The sequence below is a fragment of the Mirounga leonina genome, unplaced genomic scaffold, assembly GCF_011800145.1.
Source record: "Mirounga leonina isolate KUSES-001 unplaced genomic scaffold, KU_Mleo_1.0 Mir_129, whole genome shotgun sequence".
NCBI classification, from domain to species: Eukaryota; Metazoa; Chordata; class Mammalia; order Carnivora; family Phocidae; genus Mirounga; species Mirounga leonina.
The window spans coordinates 79,432,418-79,450,259 of NW_023270323.1; the positions used below are offsets into that span (position 1 = coordinate 79,432,418).

The 17,842-nt window shown below is 45.4% G+C and overlaps 1 protein-coding gene across 6 annotated transcripts in view; it reads right to left on the minus strand.

The window, feature by feature from the left end:
• Positions 1 to 17,842, minus strand: part of HTT (huntingtin) — a 139,330-nt gene that overhangs the window by 85,654 nt on the left and 35,834 nt on the right. For 5 of the 6 annotated variants that reach the window (XM_035005403.1, XM_035005405.1, XM_035005406.1 and 2 more), the window contains 9 exons: positions 17,132 to 17,310; positions 12,118 to 12,319; positions 10,966 to 11,013; positions 8,464 to 8,544; positions 6,351 to 6,712; positions 3,334 to 3,457; positions 2,953 to 3,071; positions 855 to 966; positions 146 to 283 (listed from right to left, as the gene is read on the minus strand). In XM_035005403.1, coding sequence (XP_034861294.1) covers positions 146 to 283; positions 855 to 966; positions 2,953 to 3,071; positions 3,334 to 3,457; positions 6,351 to 6,712; positions 8,464 to 8,544; positions 10,966 to 11,013; positions 12,118 to 12,319; positions 17,132 to 17,310 — 1,365 coding nt within the window. The remainder of the gene's footprint in view (positions 1 to 145; positions 284 to 854; positions 967 to 2,952; positions 3,072 to 3,333; positions 3,458 to 6,350; positions 6,713 to 8,463; positions 8,545 to 10,965; positions 11,014 to 12,117; positions 12,320 to 17,131; positions 17,311 to 17,842) is intronic. The other variant, XM_035005408.1, reaches the window with a different exon arrangement.

Sequence of the window (17,842 nt, forward strand, 5' to 3'; positions counted from 1 at the left end):
TTTTATATGGAGCTACAACTCAGTTCAGAAATACCACAAATTAACTCAAAACACATACTACTCTAAACTAAAACAGCCAAGATGGTTTGACAGTTTTTGAAGTAAGGATTAAACATGAGGGACAAGCCGTGAACTTGTAACATACCAGGGTACTCCATGGTGTCAAGAGGTACTTTATAAAGTTTGCTGAAGAAAGACTCAGGATGAAGGGCCACAGCGGCCCCCACACAGCTGAGTGCCAGCGCCTTCACACTGACCCTCACGTCCCTGTCCGGAACCAGCACTGCAAGGAAACCACCAAGGTTACCTTCAAAGCAGCCAACATGTAGTTTCCACAGAAACAAAACTAGACCCACCAACCCGGCTCGCCCATCATCCCCTCCCTTCTCCCATCAGTCAGTGAAAGCCACCGCTGGGCCCAGACTCCAGTCCCTCCCTCTGCTACCGCAATGAGGCGCGAATCAGTCACCAAGTTGACCTTGAGACCTCGGTATTTCCTTCGGCTCTGTACCTTTCTTTGTTGTTGTTGGTTTTTTTGTTTTTTTGTTTTAATTTTATTGTATTAGTCACCGTACAATACATCATTAGTTTTTGATGTGGTGTTCCACGATCCATTGTTTTCATATAACACCCAGTGCTCCATGCAGTATGTGCCCTCCTTAATACCCATCACCGGGCTAATCCATCCTCCCACCCCCTTCCCCTCTAGAACCCTCAGTTTGTTTCCCGGAGTCCACAGTCTCTCATGGTTCATCTCTCCCTCCGATTTCCCCCCCTTTATTTTTCCCTTCCTTCTCCTAATGTCCTCCATGCTATTCCTTATGTTCCACCTGTACCTGCCTTTCTGTACATACCATTTTTTTCCCCAGTCAGCAAAAATGAAGCAGATAGAAGGCGGACACAATGGACAAGAGGAACAGAATCGTCATCAGTAGACTGTCCTATGTCACCTTTGATCCGGCAAGGCTACAACAAAGAAAGTAACACTCGTTTGTCTTAGGATCAAGGAACCAATACATTCATTCACTAGTGTGTTCAACAAACAGGTCCAGAGCAGTAATTATGCCGGGTGCTAGGGATACAGAGATGCCCATCTTTGTCACACACAAGCCTGGCCTCACAGACCACGGTGGAGCAGAATCAGAGCGCGGTCAGAGGCAGCTAAGCTACACGGTCACGTGGGCGGTGGCAGGGATGAGCTCAGTGTGCAGGGAGGGCACGCTGGAGAGAAGGCAGCTGGGAGCCGGCACTCAGGAGAGGCTGCTCAGGAAAGGGCAGCATGAGCCACCACGGGGAAGCTACTTAGGCACAAGCAAGAGCCCTGGGAATGCCCAGAGCTGAGAGGGAGCAGACCTGGCTGGAGCCGGACCTGGAAGGAAGTGCGGAGGCTACAGGATGACTGAGCATCTACAGAGGAACTAAGTACAAAACTGTTTCCTGCCCTCAAGGAATTTAAAATTAAGGGAAGACAAGACACAGGTAAAAAGGTAAGCAATTCAGAGATATTTTACAAGCAGTTCAATGGATAAGTCAACAACAACAAAGCCCAAACCTGATTAAAAACTGAGCAAAGGACTTGAACAGACTTTCTCCAAAGACAACATACGAATCACCAGTAAGCATATGAAAAGATGACCCACATCACTCATCATTAGGAAAACGCAAGTCAAAACTACAGTGATATACAACCTTACTCCCAGTAGGATGGCTACTCTCAAATAAAGCCAGAAAATGGCAAGCCTTGGCAAGGACATGAGGAAACTGGAACCCTGTGCACGGCTGGTAGGAACGCAAACTGGTGCAGCCCCTGTGGAAAACGGTGCCGAGAGTCCTCAAAAAAACCTAAAACTAGAACTACCAGAGGACCCTGAAATTCTACTTCTGGGTGTATATCCAAAAGAACTGAGAGCAGGGTCTTGAAGAGATGCCTGTAACCCCATGTTCACAGCAGCCAAAAGACAGAAGTAACCCAACTGTCCATCAACGGATGAACAGAAAACCAAAATGGGGTCCCGCTGCACAGTGGGATATTATTCAGTGTCAGAAAGCAAGGGAATCCTGACACCTGCTACAACACAGATGAACCCTGAGGACATTATACCCAGTGAAATAAGCCAGTCACAAAAGAACACTGCATGGTTCCACCTGTATGTGCTTCCTGGGGTAGTCACATCCACAGAGACACAAAGTAGATGGTGGGAGCCAGCAGCTGGGAGGAGGGAGGAATGGGGAGTTAGTGGTTAATGGGGACAGAGTTTCAATCTGGGGAGAGGAAAAGAGTTCTGGAGATGGAGGGTGGTAATGGCCACACAGCATGAATGCACTTACGCCACTGAGCTGCCCATTTCACAGCAGTTACAATGGCAAACTTTATATGTACTTCACCACCATAAAACAAACAAAGGCATAACTCAATGCACAGAAACAAGAAATGCTGCAAGACGATGCATGACCATCAAATGAATGGCCCAAGAAATCAGGTGAGGTAGCAATCAGTGTAAGACAGATTTGTCTGGGAAGGACTCTCAAGGAAGCAGAACTTCAGGCAATTCTCAAGGATTTGGGTAGTACCTGGAGAGGCAGAAAAGAAGAGCACACCTAGGAATGGGTCACTATTTAAGGGGAAACAGCTGAGCAGCTCAGAGATGGGAAAGCTAGAAGCAAGGCACACGGACAGTAGCCAGAGTAATTTTTTTTTTTTAAGATTTTATTTATTTATTTGAGAGTGAGAATGAGAGAGAGCACGAGAGGTGGGAGGGTCAGAGGGAGAAGCAGACCCCCCGCCGAGCAGGAAGCCCGATGCGGGACTCGATCCCGGGACTCCAGGATCATGACCCGAGCCGAAGGCAGACGCTTAACCGACTGAGCCACCCAGGCGCCCAGTAGCCAGAGTGATTTTAAACACCCACACAAACTCAGAATGCCGAGTGGTCTCATGCTTAAGTATCTCACCTTGTTTTCTTGATCTCCCGGTTCGGCAGCTTCATCTCTGGAGACAAGTTTATCTATACTGCTGTCAGAGGGCTGCCTGCTGTGGCCCATACTTTTCAATAAATGTGCTTGCTGCAGGGCTTCAAAATCAGAGAAATCGAGATTGAGTGACAAGTTTCCAATTTAAAAAAACAATATTCATATTTATACAAAGTCCACATGGAACTACAGGATTTAGATCAAGAACAAGGACAGTCATTCCTCAACTGACCTTCCTCATTTGCTATTTACAACTCAGAAAACAAAGATACCCGCAGATTTCTTCTTGGAAGCTAAGGTAAAATTGAGATGTCAGGGTTGAAAACAAGACCATTCCACAGCGCACCGCTTAAGTCTGCATACCAACTGAAGAGCTTCTGAAAGCATCTACGTCTTCATCCGGAAGAATGCCCGTGGCTTCCTCATCCTCGTCCTGTGGCTGTCCGATCTGCATCCCCGAATACTGGCTGTCGGCACCATCTAACACCTGCACGGTTCAAGAGGGGCTGGTGAGGGCTCTGAAGGGACATCACCGAGGGACAGGCTCTCGGACACAGAAAGGCAAAGGCAAAGCCAGAAGTCACATGGACCACATCTCACATATTCACACAAAGGTCATTTCCTGAAATGCACGGAGATGCATGCATGTCAATGGTCAAGCTTCACTGATCACACATTGCTATTACGTTACAAAAAGCTTTACAACTATAAAACTACCAAAGAAATTCCAACCTGAAAATTTCTCTGTGATATTAAAAAAAAAAAAAAATCTAAACAAAAATCTGTATCTTCACAAGCAAGTTTTACAGTAAGTCAACAATGAGAAAAATCTTTTAGAAAAACACCTAACACTACACTAGGTTAGCTTCTAAACTGCTAGAACTAAATCATCTCAGTTTTGGACACAATATATCATATACCTGGCCATAAACTTGAATTATGATTCCATATTGCAAAACTTTTCACATTCACTTGAAATCTCATGTAATTTACTTGAAAAACTGAGTGATGGAACCTCAATACACTACCAATAACTGAAATAAATTCTGTATCATTTTTAAAAAGTCATTCCAAATCCTTAGAGTTAAATAAAAAACATCAAGCCACATGTTCAAAATCAACCAAGAAAGGAATGATGTTCTCCACTCTCCCAATTAGTTTACCCAAAAAACCTTACCTCAGTTAAAAAATATATATTAAAATGAAAAATTTTACCATAATAAAAACAATACTTTTTGAATATTTTACTACACCCCAGGCAGAATCAAAAAACACTTTATATGTATCATTCCCCTTAAGGTCCGTAAGTCTTACAGTGCAAGTACTGTTACCCTCAATTTGTGGATAAGAAAACTGAGGCAAGAAGAGACACACACAAGTGCTCCAGGCTACACGCTTAGGAAGTGGCCGAGCCAAAATTCTCATCCTGTGGCTCCCGGCAGCAGTCCTTCAGCCACCACACTGGGCTGTCTCATGAGGAAATTCCCTATCCCTTTCACTTGTTTCTTTTTCTCTATGCACTCATCACCATCTGACTATGTATTTGTTTACTTATTGATTGATTACGGGCTTATTATCTGCCCCCCCACACATATGCACACACTCCAGAATAGGGGTAGTTAAGCCACGGCCTAATGACCGAACCTGGCTCACCACCTGTTTTTGTAAATAAAGTTTTACAGGAATGCTAGTTCATTTACATATAGTCAATGCCTGCTTTCACACCACAGAGGCCGAGAGGACCATACGCCAGAGGCCATATGGCTTAGAAAGCCACACATCTTTGCTGTCCAGCCCAATAGGGAAGGAGTCTCGTGACTCCAACTCTAGAACATTAGCTTTGTGTGAGCAGTTTTGTATGTTGTGCCCTCTACTTCATCCCCAGCTTGTGAACAATCGCTGGAACTTAACAGGTGCTCAGTACACTTGTTCAGCAAATAATTAATGATTACCTAACAGGCATGGAAGCATCCCATAAACCAGAAAAGAACTCCACCAATGTGGGAATTATCAAGGTAAGATGTTCATTCTCTACAGGCCACAGAGACCTGCAGAGGTCCCATTCCCAGCACTGCTACCCAGTGAACAACGGGGTAATTTCAAAAGACCAAAAAAGTTTTCAGAGTTTCCTATGGCCTTTCATTCCTAATTCTAACAAATTCACCAGAAATCATCCATTGTAAAGAGGCAAGATACCCCATGGAAGCTGGTGCAATAAACACACAGCAGAATCTCCCCCCCCCCACACACACTTACCAGCCAGCACTTTCCCTAACCTTGTCTTTTCCCTGCATACTGGCTAGAATTTGTTCACCCTTTCCTTACTTAAAATCCCTTTCCCACTATTCCAATTATTTGTCCTACCCTTCTCCAGGTCTTCTAGTTAAAACCCCAACTGTGAGCCCACTTCTCTACCCGAGGAATTATAAATCCACGTGGCCATCAGAAACTGAATCCACATGACAACTGCTCAATAGGGACATACAAGTGTTTTATCTCATGATTTGTCGTTCAATGCTTCTGCATTCATCCACATAAAAAAGCCTAAAAACCAAACCAAACCAAAACAAAAACATTCTTAGTAAAATCTATTCAATAGTAACAGAACACTTAATAGTACGAATTGTTTTTTAAAAAACAGAGCATTGGGCGCCTGGGTGGCTCAGATGGTTAAGCGTCTGCCTTCAGCTCAGGTCATGATCCCAGGGTCCTGGGATCGAGTCCCGCATCGGGCTCTCTGCTCCTTGGGAGCCTGCTTCTCCCTCTGCCTCTCTCTCTCTCTGTCTCTCATGAATAAATAAATAAAATCTTAAAAAAAAAAAATAAAATAAAATCATTAAAAAAATAAAAAAAAATAAAAAACAGAGCATTAAACTCTGTATCACTTTTACCAAAGCTGGTGAACAGACCATCCTTAAGGAGCTTCTTGTCCACTAGCTCAGAGACCAGAAATACTTAAATCCATGCTCTATAAGATGAGATATGTTGTAGAAGGTTTTGAAAAGCCAAAAAAACGTTAAATACACAATATTAATTTTTTAATTACAATGCATTAAGACCACAGATCTGTTAATAAATAGGCTCCTTACGGATTTTTTAAATGATTTAATCTGTGCCCAACAAGTTCTTAAAGAATTTAAAATGCATTCAATTTTAGCAAAGTTCATATCATCAACTAACCTAATTTCTGACCTCCATGTTCAACAAAAATGACACTCGGCCATTGCCTTCAGGGAGGGTCTCAGATGGGGTTGAACTCCCCATTAATGACCTGAGTTGGTGACCTCTGCTCTCTTTTTAGTGAGTCAGATGGGAAGAAGGAAATGAGCAGGAGGGTCTAGGTCTGGGCCTGCAGGCGAGAGCCCTCCCCACCCACTTACAATTTCAGAACTGTCTGAAGGGGTCACAGCTGAATCAGGCCCCTCAGTGGTGGTCTGGGAGCTGTCGCTGACTGGGGAGGAGGCCTGGGTGCCATCGTTCAGGTCCATGGCCGGGTCAGACGGGACGGCACTGATCTGGCTGGAGCTGTGGCTCAGGATGTCCTCCTCATCCCCGTCGGTGGCAGCGCTCGCCAGGTCACAGCCGGTCAGATCCACCGAGTCTGGCTGTAGCGTGTGCTGTGACCGGGGCTGCTCAGTGATGATGTCGTGGCCCACGGAGTCGGTGGCTGAACTGGCAGAGCCAGGAGTGGAGACCCCGGAAGAGGCAGCCAGCTCGCCACCAAGCTCACCCTTGACTGAGGCTGAAGACAAAAAAACATTCATTCCTCAAAGGGCCAGGAAAACGTTCAACAGGGTTCAAATGCTTACAAAATACCCCAAAATTCACTGTCACCAAATATTTTAACTGCAAAAAAATCATGAAATACAGTGAAAATCTGAACTAGTAAATTTCAAAGGCAAGACAAGAGTGCAGTCTTCAAACATTACTAAAATTGCTTTGGGCCCCTGGGTGGCTCAGTTGGCTAAGCGACTGCCTTCAGCTCAGGTCATGATCCTGGAGTCCCGGGATCGAGTCCCATGTCAGGCTCCCCGCTCGGTGGGGAGTCTGCTTCTCCCTCTGACCTTCCCCCCTCTCATGCTCTCTCTCTAATAAATAAAAAAAAATTTTTAAAAAGTCTTTAAAATTGCTTTTTACTATATTCTTGACTTACCTTTTACTCTATTACCATGTCATAGTCATAAAATAAGGATTATCAGTAGATAATTTTTAAATGCTATATATGAATATTCTCAGATGGTATTCCACTGTAAAAACTGAAGTATGCTCGGTAACAATACCACTTCAAGCCCTTGAGCAACTGCTCCAGCCTCAGCTTGGAAGGTTCTGCGACCCACAGGCAGCCTGGTAGGGCACAAGCCGGTCGGCCGCGCTCGCTCAGCAGGCCGCGCTCAGAAATGACAGAAGGTCACCATCTCTCTGATGTGGGCTTTCCTTCTCCCCAGACCCTGTTCAAGACCTCTAAGCAGCCAGTCCTACCCTCCCGTAGGGCAACTTCGCAGCATGTTTTCCTAGTTTGGTTTTTAAATTCTCATTAAAAAAAGCCACACACTACATAAAAATCACTACAAGAAGATCTACACCAAGGTGTTGGCGGTCTCGCCTAGAGACCACTGGGTCAGTGAGCACTTGAGCTTTATAATGTGGTGGAGAGCTGTAATTTTGTTTTTCTTTTTTCACTTCTATAATTTAAAAAAATTTTTTGTTTTATAAAAGTAAGTGAATAAATAATCACCACCAGAATTATTCAGATTCTCCTTCCCAAATACTTTAGTCTTATTTTTAGTTGTCTAAAAATATTCTTTTGGACAGGATTATACAGTCCAAACCACTCTCATTTAATCCAAATATCAGCATATTAATCAATACTTCTCTCTCATGAAGTGAATAAAGAATCTGTAAAGAAATGTAAATTTCTGGGGCGCCTGAGTGGCTCAGTCGATGAAGCGCCTGCCTTCAGCTCAGGTCATGATCCCAGGGTCCTGGGATCGAGCCCCACATCAGGCTCTCTGCTCAGTGGGGAGTCTGCTTCTCCCTCTCCCTCTCCCTGCTGCTCCCCCTGCTTGTATTCTCTCTCTCTGTCAAATAAATAAATAGAATCTTAAAAAAAAAAAAAAAAGAAATGTAAATTTCTTTCAAGTTAAGCTATCCACAGACAATTTTTAATCCCATCTTCCCCTCACAACCCATGTAATTCATGAGACACTTATCTACCACCCCCTACTACATAAGAAGACTTATGCTCAGGGAGTATAAACCTAATTTTAAAAGAGCCTAAGTCAAGGAAAAGAGCAAATATTTGATGCAAGAAAACACACACACACACGTTTCAAAGTAAATGTTTTAAAAAGAGTGAGAATTAGCCACCATTTGAGCAAGCTGGCTTCACCGCTGTCCCCAGGAGCACAGTCCCTCATAAGGGGCAGGAGAGGGGCAGGAAAGGGGCCAGAAAAAAGGTGGGAGGGGGCACCACTGCCCCTCCCTGAGAGCTACCTGTGAAGGCGGGGCTGCTGCCCTCCGACCTGGACTCGGAGTCATCCTCCAAGGCCGCTGCTTCTCCGAAGAGTACTTTCCCTAGGAAATGATGTAGCAAGAATCCTTAAGCTTGCTATAGGAAGGACTTCAAAAATCAAACAGATGCACATTCTAAGTGGAAAATCATAAGCACATTTAATTCATTCTCTGATACGGTAAATATATTTTTATACCCCTAGTGTGCTAAACACAAAGAACGCCAAGATACTGTTTTTAGATATTATTAAAATCAGTAAACCATTACAGCACAAAGTTAAAAGCAATGATTCTCAAACTATAACACCAAGTATTTTAATGATTAGTATTTACTGACTTAGATCTGTATTAATGTTGGATAATTTATACTACTATTTGATCTTAAAGACCGTAAACTATGGCTAGAACCAATTCTATTAGCCCTTAGGACGGCCACATCGTATTTTCAGTGGCAATCAGAGTGTACACCTAACTGCTGGGCACCTGACCCTAATGTAACGCTACATGCTAGCCAACCAGAATCAAAATAAAAATTGAGAAAGAGAAAGAGTTCACACACAGAACTGTCACCCTGCAGGTCCCTTCTACTCTGTTCTCCTTTAAGCTGCCAGACTCTCTGGCGATAATCAGAACTGAGCGCTGTATGATCTGGGAAGATGGAATAATAGTTCATCTTTTACAAAGTTTAAAAAACATATTTTACAATTCTTGGTTTCCAAATTATCTCAATTTATGTTATATTGATAAGAAAAAAGGAAAAGTCTTAACATGATTTAATTGGACTAATTATATCATTATGGTTACATTACACATAAAGGTCACTAAATGACACTCTAGAAATAATTATTGGCAATTTCCAATGTCTAACTTCACTACTTTCCAAGGAATAGGTCATAGGAGTGACAACTTCCAGAAATCTATACTGATGTGACATTAAAGGGGGAAAACGGCAAAGAAAAAGCAAAGGAAAACCAAAATCTAGATAAAATTAACACAGCAACTTGGCTTATCTAAGTAACAGGGTCATTCCTTACAGAACAAGTGGCTGACCCTGAGAAAGCAAGTAAAATCCACCCTGCGCGTGAGGGGTTAATGAGAGAAGTCTCTGTCCTCAGAATCAGGATTTGCCCCCCTGTTCCAAGGAGCCCCCCCCTCAAGGGGTGCAAGGTCCCAGCTGCCACCAGAAGGGCCACCAGGCCACCACACCAGCCCCTGCCCTCATCCCACATCCAACATCAACTCTGCTGTTCTCTCTCACAGATCTGCAGATCTCATGTGGAGAAAAAAAGGACTTTTGCAACTATAACAAAAAAAGCTTAAAACTGCAGCTCTCGATGAAAAAGGAAAACAAAACAAAAAAACACTAAAAACACAAAAAAGATATTGAGGACATACCAGCTTCCTACCCAGAAGGAACAGCTCATCTCAACGGTGGACCACCCGGGAAGGCGGCTAAGCAACAAGGCACCTCAGTCACGGTCCCTTCCTGCTTCAGGAACAGAGAGACCGACTTTGCCTGGAAGCTGGCGGCCTTCAAACAACCTCAGTGTTTCACCAAAATCTCACACTTGATTAAATATTCTACACTATCATGGCCCAAATATGATGGATTCTAGGTTCTAGGAAATGTTTACTTAACCCAGTCAAGGCCAGAATATTAGACCTGCTAAGGTCCCATTCAATACTGCGAGTAATACTAGGCATTAGGCTCCCAAACCCTCAACTCACGACACAAAAAATATTCTTATGTTGTATATCGATTATACCTCAATAAATTCTTAAAAAGATTTGTCTTTTAAGATTTCAGAATAGAGAATGGCAGCAATTCTTTCCTATGGAAATCCAGACCGGAAAATAAAACAATTGGTGTGGTGAAAAAGTGTTCATGTGTACTAAAACTATCCGATTAGAGATCAGAAACCCTTTAATAAAAATAAATTGACAGTTACCAGAATGTTCTGGCATGTGCATAGCTAAATATGGCTGAAAAATTATCATCAGCCCAAATTAACCCAATAATTAACCAAACATCATTCCTCACTAATGTTACACAGAATTCATAGGAAAGGTAAGTTACCTTTACAAAACATAACACAGTCTCTCAGGCAAGGAGCAGGCAAACTAGGGCAGGCCTACTTCTGGAAATCCAGTTTCATGGGAAGGAAGCCACAGCCATGAGCTGAGCATCACCCGTGGCTGCCTTCTGAGCCGAATAGAGAGGAGGCAGGAAGGCCCACAAGGCTAAAACAGGCCCTTTACAGAAAAAGTTTGCTGACCCCTGACCGAAAGCATTAGAAATTTATGACAAAGCCATTTTGATTCAAGCAATTTTCAAAAGCCGCCCTCCAGAACCATTCTAAGCCCAGTTATATTTATACATACAATCGCTCTGTGGAGAAGAGGACGGGCACAGTCGACAGCATTACAGAAATACAGAAAAAGCAGCGAGACTCAACATGAGACTCTGATTTCTGAGATAATCACCTTTTTGTTTTCTTGAAAGGACAGGGCTGCATGAAGAACCCCCTCCAGCTGTAAATCACAGAAAATGACAGATGAAATTAAGATAACAAGCAGCTAAAATGCAGAAGGCATTTGAAAATCTTCAAAAAGCGTGATTCAACTTTAGAACTACAAAGTGTGTGAACGAACGTATTTCCTCAGGCAGTGCTTAAACCCCGCACTGCAACACCTGAATCCTGACACACGAAAATCACACCAACACCCCAATACACAGTTCTAAAGATACGACGTAAAATGTCAAAGAAGTGCAAATAACGTGCATTTAAAAAGTCAAATTAAAAACATGAGAAATCTCAAATTGCTTGGTCAACTACTACTCAAATACAAATTTCCATTGGAAACAATCATTAGTCATTAGTGTTTGTATGGCATGCATTCCACAGAGAAAAGGATTCTGGAGTACGCAGGACGTGGACAGGCACATCCTCATTTTCTGCTCGTGGCTCAGGCAAACATTTATGTTCAAACGAGGCAGCAATGACGTCTCTAGGTCGCCAACGCTGCTGAGTAAAGGCCATGCGGCGCGTGCACTGTACTAAATCAGCTCAGGTGAGGCCTGGAGTCCACAGAGGCCCCAGGAGCCTCCTCTGTGGCAAAGCCAGCTCTAAAGGCCATGCTTCAGGGATCCCACCTACTCCAGCTCGCAAGGGGCTGGAGGAAAACCAGTAGTCAGGCCGCAGGGCAGCACCCTGTGGAGGGATGAGGGCCCAATCCCCAAAAGCATAAAGAAGAGTAGTGGCGGCGTAGAGGAGGGGGTGTCCTAGAGTCAGTGAGGACAGCAAAAAAGGGCCTCAAGGGCAGAAAGGAACTCTAAAATCCCCACAAGGACCTGAAGATCCCATCTCTGGCCCAGTGGCACGAGGGTCCTGCAATACTTTCCCCAAATTTTCATTTCACGATGGACGAGATACCACGGGGAGGTGGCCGGGTCAGAGTAGAGAAACCAGCTTCAGAGGCAGGCCTCATGTTGTCACCTAACCTTGCCACCCTCCCGTCCTCCCGCCTACAGCCTGGGTGTCTGAGGAGCTGAGCCGCGCCCTGCCCGGCGCAGTGGCGGCCCCGGGTCCCACGAGGGGGCCGGCGTGGCACAGGGTCCCGCAGCAGCGAACGCACCTAGCAGCTCCACGATGCTGCCGCTGCGGCTCCGGCAGCCGGGCTGGCGGTGGGTGGCGGCGAATGGCCCGCCGCCCGGCGTGCTCAGGGCCTGCAGGAGCTCGGGCGGCGGCGTCCTGAGCAACTGCTGCAGGAGTTCCAGCGCTCCGGTCACGGCGTTGTGGTCTCGGTGTTGAGTGTACTGCAGGGTCAGCTCGTAGACCTGGAGGCAGAGGCACAAGCGTTATCGCCGTGGTTTTTAAAACGTGTCCGAGGATTCACGGTTTTCGTGTTTGAGTCTTAATGTTAGCAAAAGCTGTGCCTCAATTTCTGCCTCTAGAAATGTCTCCATCATGGCTTCGCGATGTTTTCCAAGTCCCTGTGACTTTGCCTGACAAGTAAGGACAGCACTCCCGCAAGCGCAGCAGCGTGCTAATCAAGACCATCGTCTGCCTGACTGGTGATGAGGAGACGGAGAAGAAGGCTCACATACACGGCGAGTACAGCCGGCCTCCTACACGGTATGCAAGAGACACCGCCCTAAGCACCATGGAAGAAGTCCCCACATAGCGAAGGCGTCATGTCAGATTCTACTGCTGCCTGTGATACCATATTACGTTATATGAACACACCGGGTGCATGCTTTTTCCTTGTATTTTTTTATTTTTATTTTATTTTAATTTTTTTAAAGATTTTATTTACGGGCGCCTGGGTGGCTCAGTTGGTTAAGCGACTGCCTTCGGCTCAGGTCATGATCCTGGAGACCTGGGATCGAGTCCCGCATCAGGCTCCCTGCTCGGCAGGGAGTCTGCTTCTCCCTCTGACCCTCCCCCCTCTCATGCTCTCTCGCTCTTAAATAAATAAAATCTTAAAAAAAAGATTTTATTTACTTATTTGAGAGAGAGAGTGGGTAGGAGGGGCAGAAAGAAAGGGAGAAGCAGAATCCCCGCTGAGCAGGGAGCCCAACACAGGGCTTGATCCCAGGACCCGGGGATCATAACCTGAGCTGAAGGCAGACGCTTCACTGATTGAGCCACCCAGGCGCCCCTTATTTTTTTTGGGGGGGGGGGAATTTTTACACCCAGCATGGGGCTGGAACTCATGACTCTGAGATCAAGAGTCGCGTGCTCTTCAGACTGAGACTGAGCCAGCGGGGTGCCCCTCTTTTTCCATTTCGTTAGCATTGCCCAGTAAAATACTAAGCACCCAGTTAGATCTGAATTTCAGATAAACAAATAATTTCGCGGCCTAACTATGTCCTGTGCAATTTCAGGCATACCTGCACCACAAAACTACTCATGATGTCTCTGCAATTCAAATGTAACTGACACCCTGTGTGTTTATTTGGTAAGTTGGGCAGCGCTACCTTTAATATCATAAAAGTATATGTGTTTAAAAAAAAAAAAAAACAGTCTAGAAGGGTATAAAAAAAAAGTAAAAGTCTCTGAGGCAGCTTCTTTCAATCGCTGGTGCCTCGTTCTTCTGAGGGCGGCCCTATCACCACAGGGGCTGCAGGCCTGCAAACCACAGTCCACGGCCAAATCTGGCCCAACACCTTTCCTGTACGGTTTTCTTGGAGCGCAGCCACCTCTGTGGATCGTCTGTGGCTGCTTTTCTGCTCTGCTGGTGCAGCTCAACAGTTGGCCCACTACAGAAACAGGCCGCTGTGCCCTGCTCTGGTCTTGCACCAGCACCCCTGCTAATGTATGAGAAGCCCTGAGCCCTTCACAGGACCCATACCAGTGCCCGTCTGCGCACGTGCACCCACATGCTGCACTCGCCCTCATGCTCACTCCTCAGACCGGAGAAAGGCTGTGGTCTGTCTATAAAACTTCCCCCAACTCCCTGTGTCTGATCAAATCCCACTCACCCATCAGCATCAGCTCGTACTTCTCCAGTATGCCTCCCTGACCTTGATGAGACAGGGGCTCCCCGCTTTGTGCCCCTACAGCACCCCCCACCCCCCACCTTACCACACCATCTAGTGATTGTTTGCTTGCTTATCCCAGTAGACCAATGGTCTCCAAAATTTCTTGACTAAGCAGGCTTTTTCTTAAAACAGCAGAAGAAAATTCTGAGTATGTAATCCTAATAGTTACGTATTTATTTTAAAATATCATAGGGGTGCCTGGATGGCTCAGTCGGTTAGGCATCTGCCTTCGGCTGAGGTCATGATCCTGGGGTCCTGGGATCGAGCCCTGAGTCAGGCTCCCTGCTCAGCGAGGAGCCTGCTTCTCCCTCTGCCCCTCCTCCACCCCTGTGCATGTTCTCTCTCTCGCTCTCTCTCATTCACACTCTCTCTCAAATAAATAAAATCTTTTTAAAAAATGTTACAGAAGTACTACAGAACTCAGATATCATGTACATTATAAAATGTACACTAAATCCGACAAGACTCTAGCTTATTATCAATTTATAGGAAATACAGAGACAAAGAAATATGTTAATTTACACAATGGGATGGCAAGTAATACATCCGACGGCCAGGAGTTCCACAGGACAACCTGTTTCTCCAACAAATGAACTCCAGGGGCCCCTGGGTGGCTCAGACGGTTAAGTGTCTACCTTCGGCTCAGGTCATGATCCCAGGGTCCTGGGATCGAGCCCCGCATGGGGCTCCTCACTCAGCGGGGAGCCTGCTTCTCCCCCTCTGCCTCTCCCCCTGCTCATGCTCTCTCTCTCTGTGTCTCAAATAAATAAATAAAATCTTAAAACAAAAAAAATGAGCTCCAATCTTATTTGCATACTGATTCCAAAAGAGGAAACACCTGACAGAGGGTGAGAGGGTATTTAATGTGCAGAAAATGTTCCTTTTTTTAGATGTGACAATGGGGGCCTGGGTGGCTCAGTGGGTTAAGCATCTGCCTTCGGCTCGGGTCATGATCTCAGGGTCCTGGCCTGCTTCTCCCTCTGTCTCTCATGAATAAATAAATAAAATCTTTAAAAAAATAAAAAATAAAAAGATGGTGCTCGTAAATGCTAAAAATTCAGCTCTCCAGGAAAAAATATGTTTATAAAAAAAAAAAATGTGACAATGGCATTGTCATTAAGTTTTAAAAACAAAGATGAGTTCTTACCTATAAGGATATATACCAGAATGCTTACAGATAAATTAATATGATGATTGGGATTTGCTTCAAAATAATACAAAGAGAGAGAAGTGGGATTATAAGTGAACCATAATTGGCCCTGAGTTGACAATTATTAACACAGATGATAATTACTGAAGGCAGTTTACAATGCTGTCTACTGCTGTATGTCTGGAAATCTCCATAATAAAAAGTAAAACAGACAGACAAGGTAAGGATGAAATAACCTATTTTTTAAATGTATTATTACCACTAGAACACCTGTCTTACTCACTAAAACATCCAGTAATGTTTTTTGTGAGGGCACCATCATTCAGTGCCCTATCTCATGAGAATGCTATTGCTTGTATTCCGGGGGACAGCTGAAGGGCAGCTGGTTGGAGAACGGTCACCCCCAGAGATTCTTAGAGCCTACTCCTGCTTGGTTACCCCCCATCCACCCACATTCCCAGGGCCTCACCACGCACCAGGAAGGATTCTAAGCACTTTGCAAGTATTACCTGACTCAATGCTTAAATAATTAAATCATCTTCAATTCATGATTTCTATGTAAGAATTATTTTAAGCCACTTACAATCTTGTACCCTACAAAATTTAGGCAAAGGACACAACTCCTAAGTCCACTTGACCGAAATATCTATGAACTACAATGTCGCCAATATAGAAAACAGAGCCTGCTGTTTTCTATAAAACAAGGCAGCCCTCTCAGGACCCCGGACTGTTGTCTCAACTCCTGTATGTGCCAAGTGGCCATCTGACTTATATAAAGGGTAGGGGCTTTGGCAGCATCCAGTCCATTCAATATGGTAAAACCCTTTTTTTTTTTTAAGATTTTATTTATTTATTTGAGAGAGAGAGAGCACATAAGAGGGGGGAGGGTCAGAGGTCGAGTCCTGATGCCGGACTCGATCCAGGGACTCCAGGATCATGACCTGAACCAAAGGCAGTCGCTTAACCAACTGAGCCACCCAGGCGCCCAAAACCCTAACATTTTAAGCCAAGTTCACAAAATCCAATTGCTTAAAATGTAGCTGTACTGTTTCAAGGTTGAGAAAATAATCTGGATGAGCAAGCTGCAAAGAAATGAAGTCCATCATTGAAGTCAGATGCAGATAACATTGTATTAGAATGTATACGGGGTTTCTCTGTATTGGAAAGAGAAGCTTTGACATACTGTTCCTATACTCCAATGAACCGTGTCCCTAACTCCCTGGTGTATACCCTAGTGTACCAGACCACAGGTTCCAGGGGCAAAGACCATACCCAAAATGATCACCAATGTATCCCCAGCACCTGTCCTGGTGCCTAGCACACAGTGGGTGCTCGATAAATACTTACTGAATGGAGGAACCCATCTCTTGAGTCCTGGTTTTACAAACAGGGTAAGAGCATTCTCTGTGCCAGGCAGGAGCCTAAGGGGCATATGTGACATTCTCAGTAACCTTACGAGAGATTACCTTCATTGTACTCTGATGTCACTGCCATCCAGAGGTCACGTGGCTAGGGGTCGTGACCCAGGATCTGAACCAGGTGGTCCAGCTGCAAAGACCAAGCTCTTAGCCCTTGGTTCTGCCATTTCTCTTCCGTATGTTTTTGTTTTTTTTTTTAAAGATTTTATTTATTTATTTGACAGAGACACAGCGAGAGAGGGAACACAAGCAGGGGGAGTGGGAGAGGGAGAAGCAGGCTTCCCGCGGAGCAGGGAGCCTGATGTGGGGCTCGATCCCAGGACCCTGGGATCATGACCTGACCGACGCTTAACGACTGAGCCACCCCGGCGCCCCAGGAGGAGAGAATCTTAAGCAGACTCTCATGACCTGAGCCGAAATCAAAAGTTGGATGCTTAACCGACTGAGCCACCCAGGCGCCCTCTCTTCCGTATGTTTTGATTCTTCGAATGCCCACCATTTATGTACAGGCACCAGGGCAAAGCACGTGGCTCCCACCTGGATAAGCTGCTCTGTCGACGGGGAGACTTCCAGTTCTTTCCGTGTCACCCCAAAGCTGCCTTTCAGGCTCGTGTCCTCGACCTGCTGCTGCAACAAGGGCACCAGGTATCTCAGTGTGAGCAGCACTCCAAGAATCAGGAGGGTAGAATGTTCACCCTCAACAGGGACCAGCAAACCTGTATGGGAGCAATGAGATCTCTTAACATCATCGTCTGCTGGGGGATTCAGGGCTCAATTTGTTTATGGTGTTATGAGGTGTTATGAGGTTGGTAGTGAGGTGTTATGAGGTTGGTAGTGAGGGATAAAGACGGCCCAAACATTACTGTGGGAAAATAGACAGGTATCTCATCTTTAGGCCAAAATCTAGGAAAGGCTTTAATAACCTTCGCATCCTTAGCTGAGCAAGCCCGTTAGAGGGAGTTCGGCTGCATATGAGTGTCAGGCCGTCCTTTCATAATCAAATATCCACATGCTCCCCTCCGCCCTTGCTAGTGCTGATTTCCATAAACGAGTCCACAGACAGGAGAAACCATCAGCAGAGAACCTGCGAAGACCCCAGGCTCCGCTTCGGGCCTCAGAGCCTTACTACACTCACAGCCCACACACACAGCTGTGCAGTCTGCTGCACGGAGGCCAGCTGTCCTCAGGCACAGGGGCGCCCACACTTCTGCAGAGAGGCGGCCCCTTGTCCTAATCGTCACAACACCC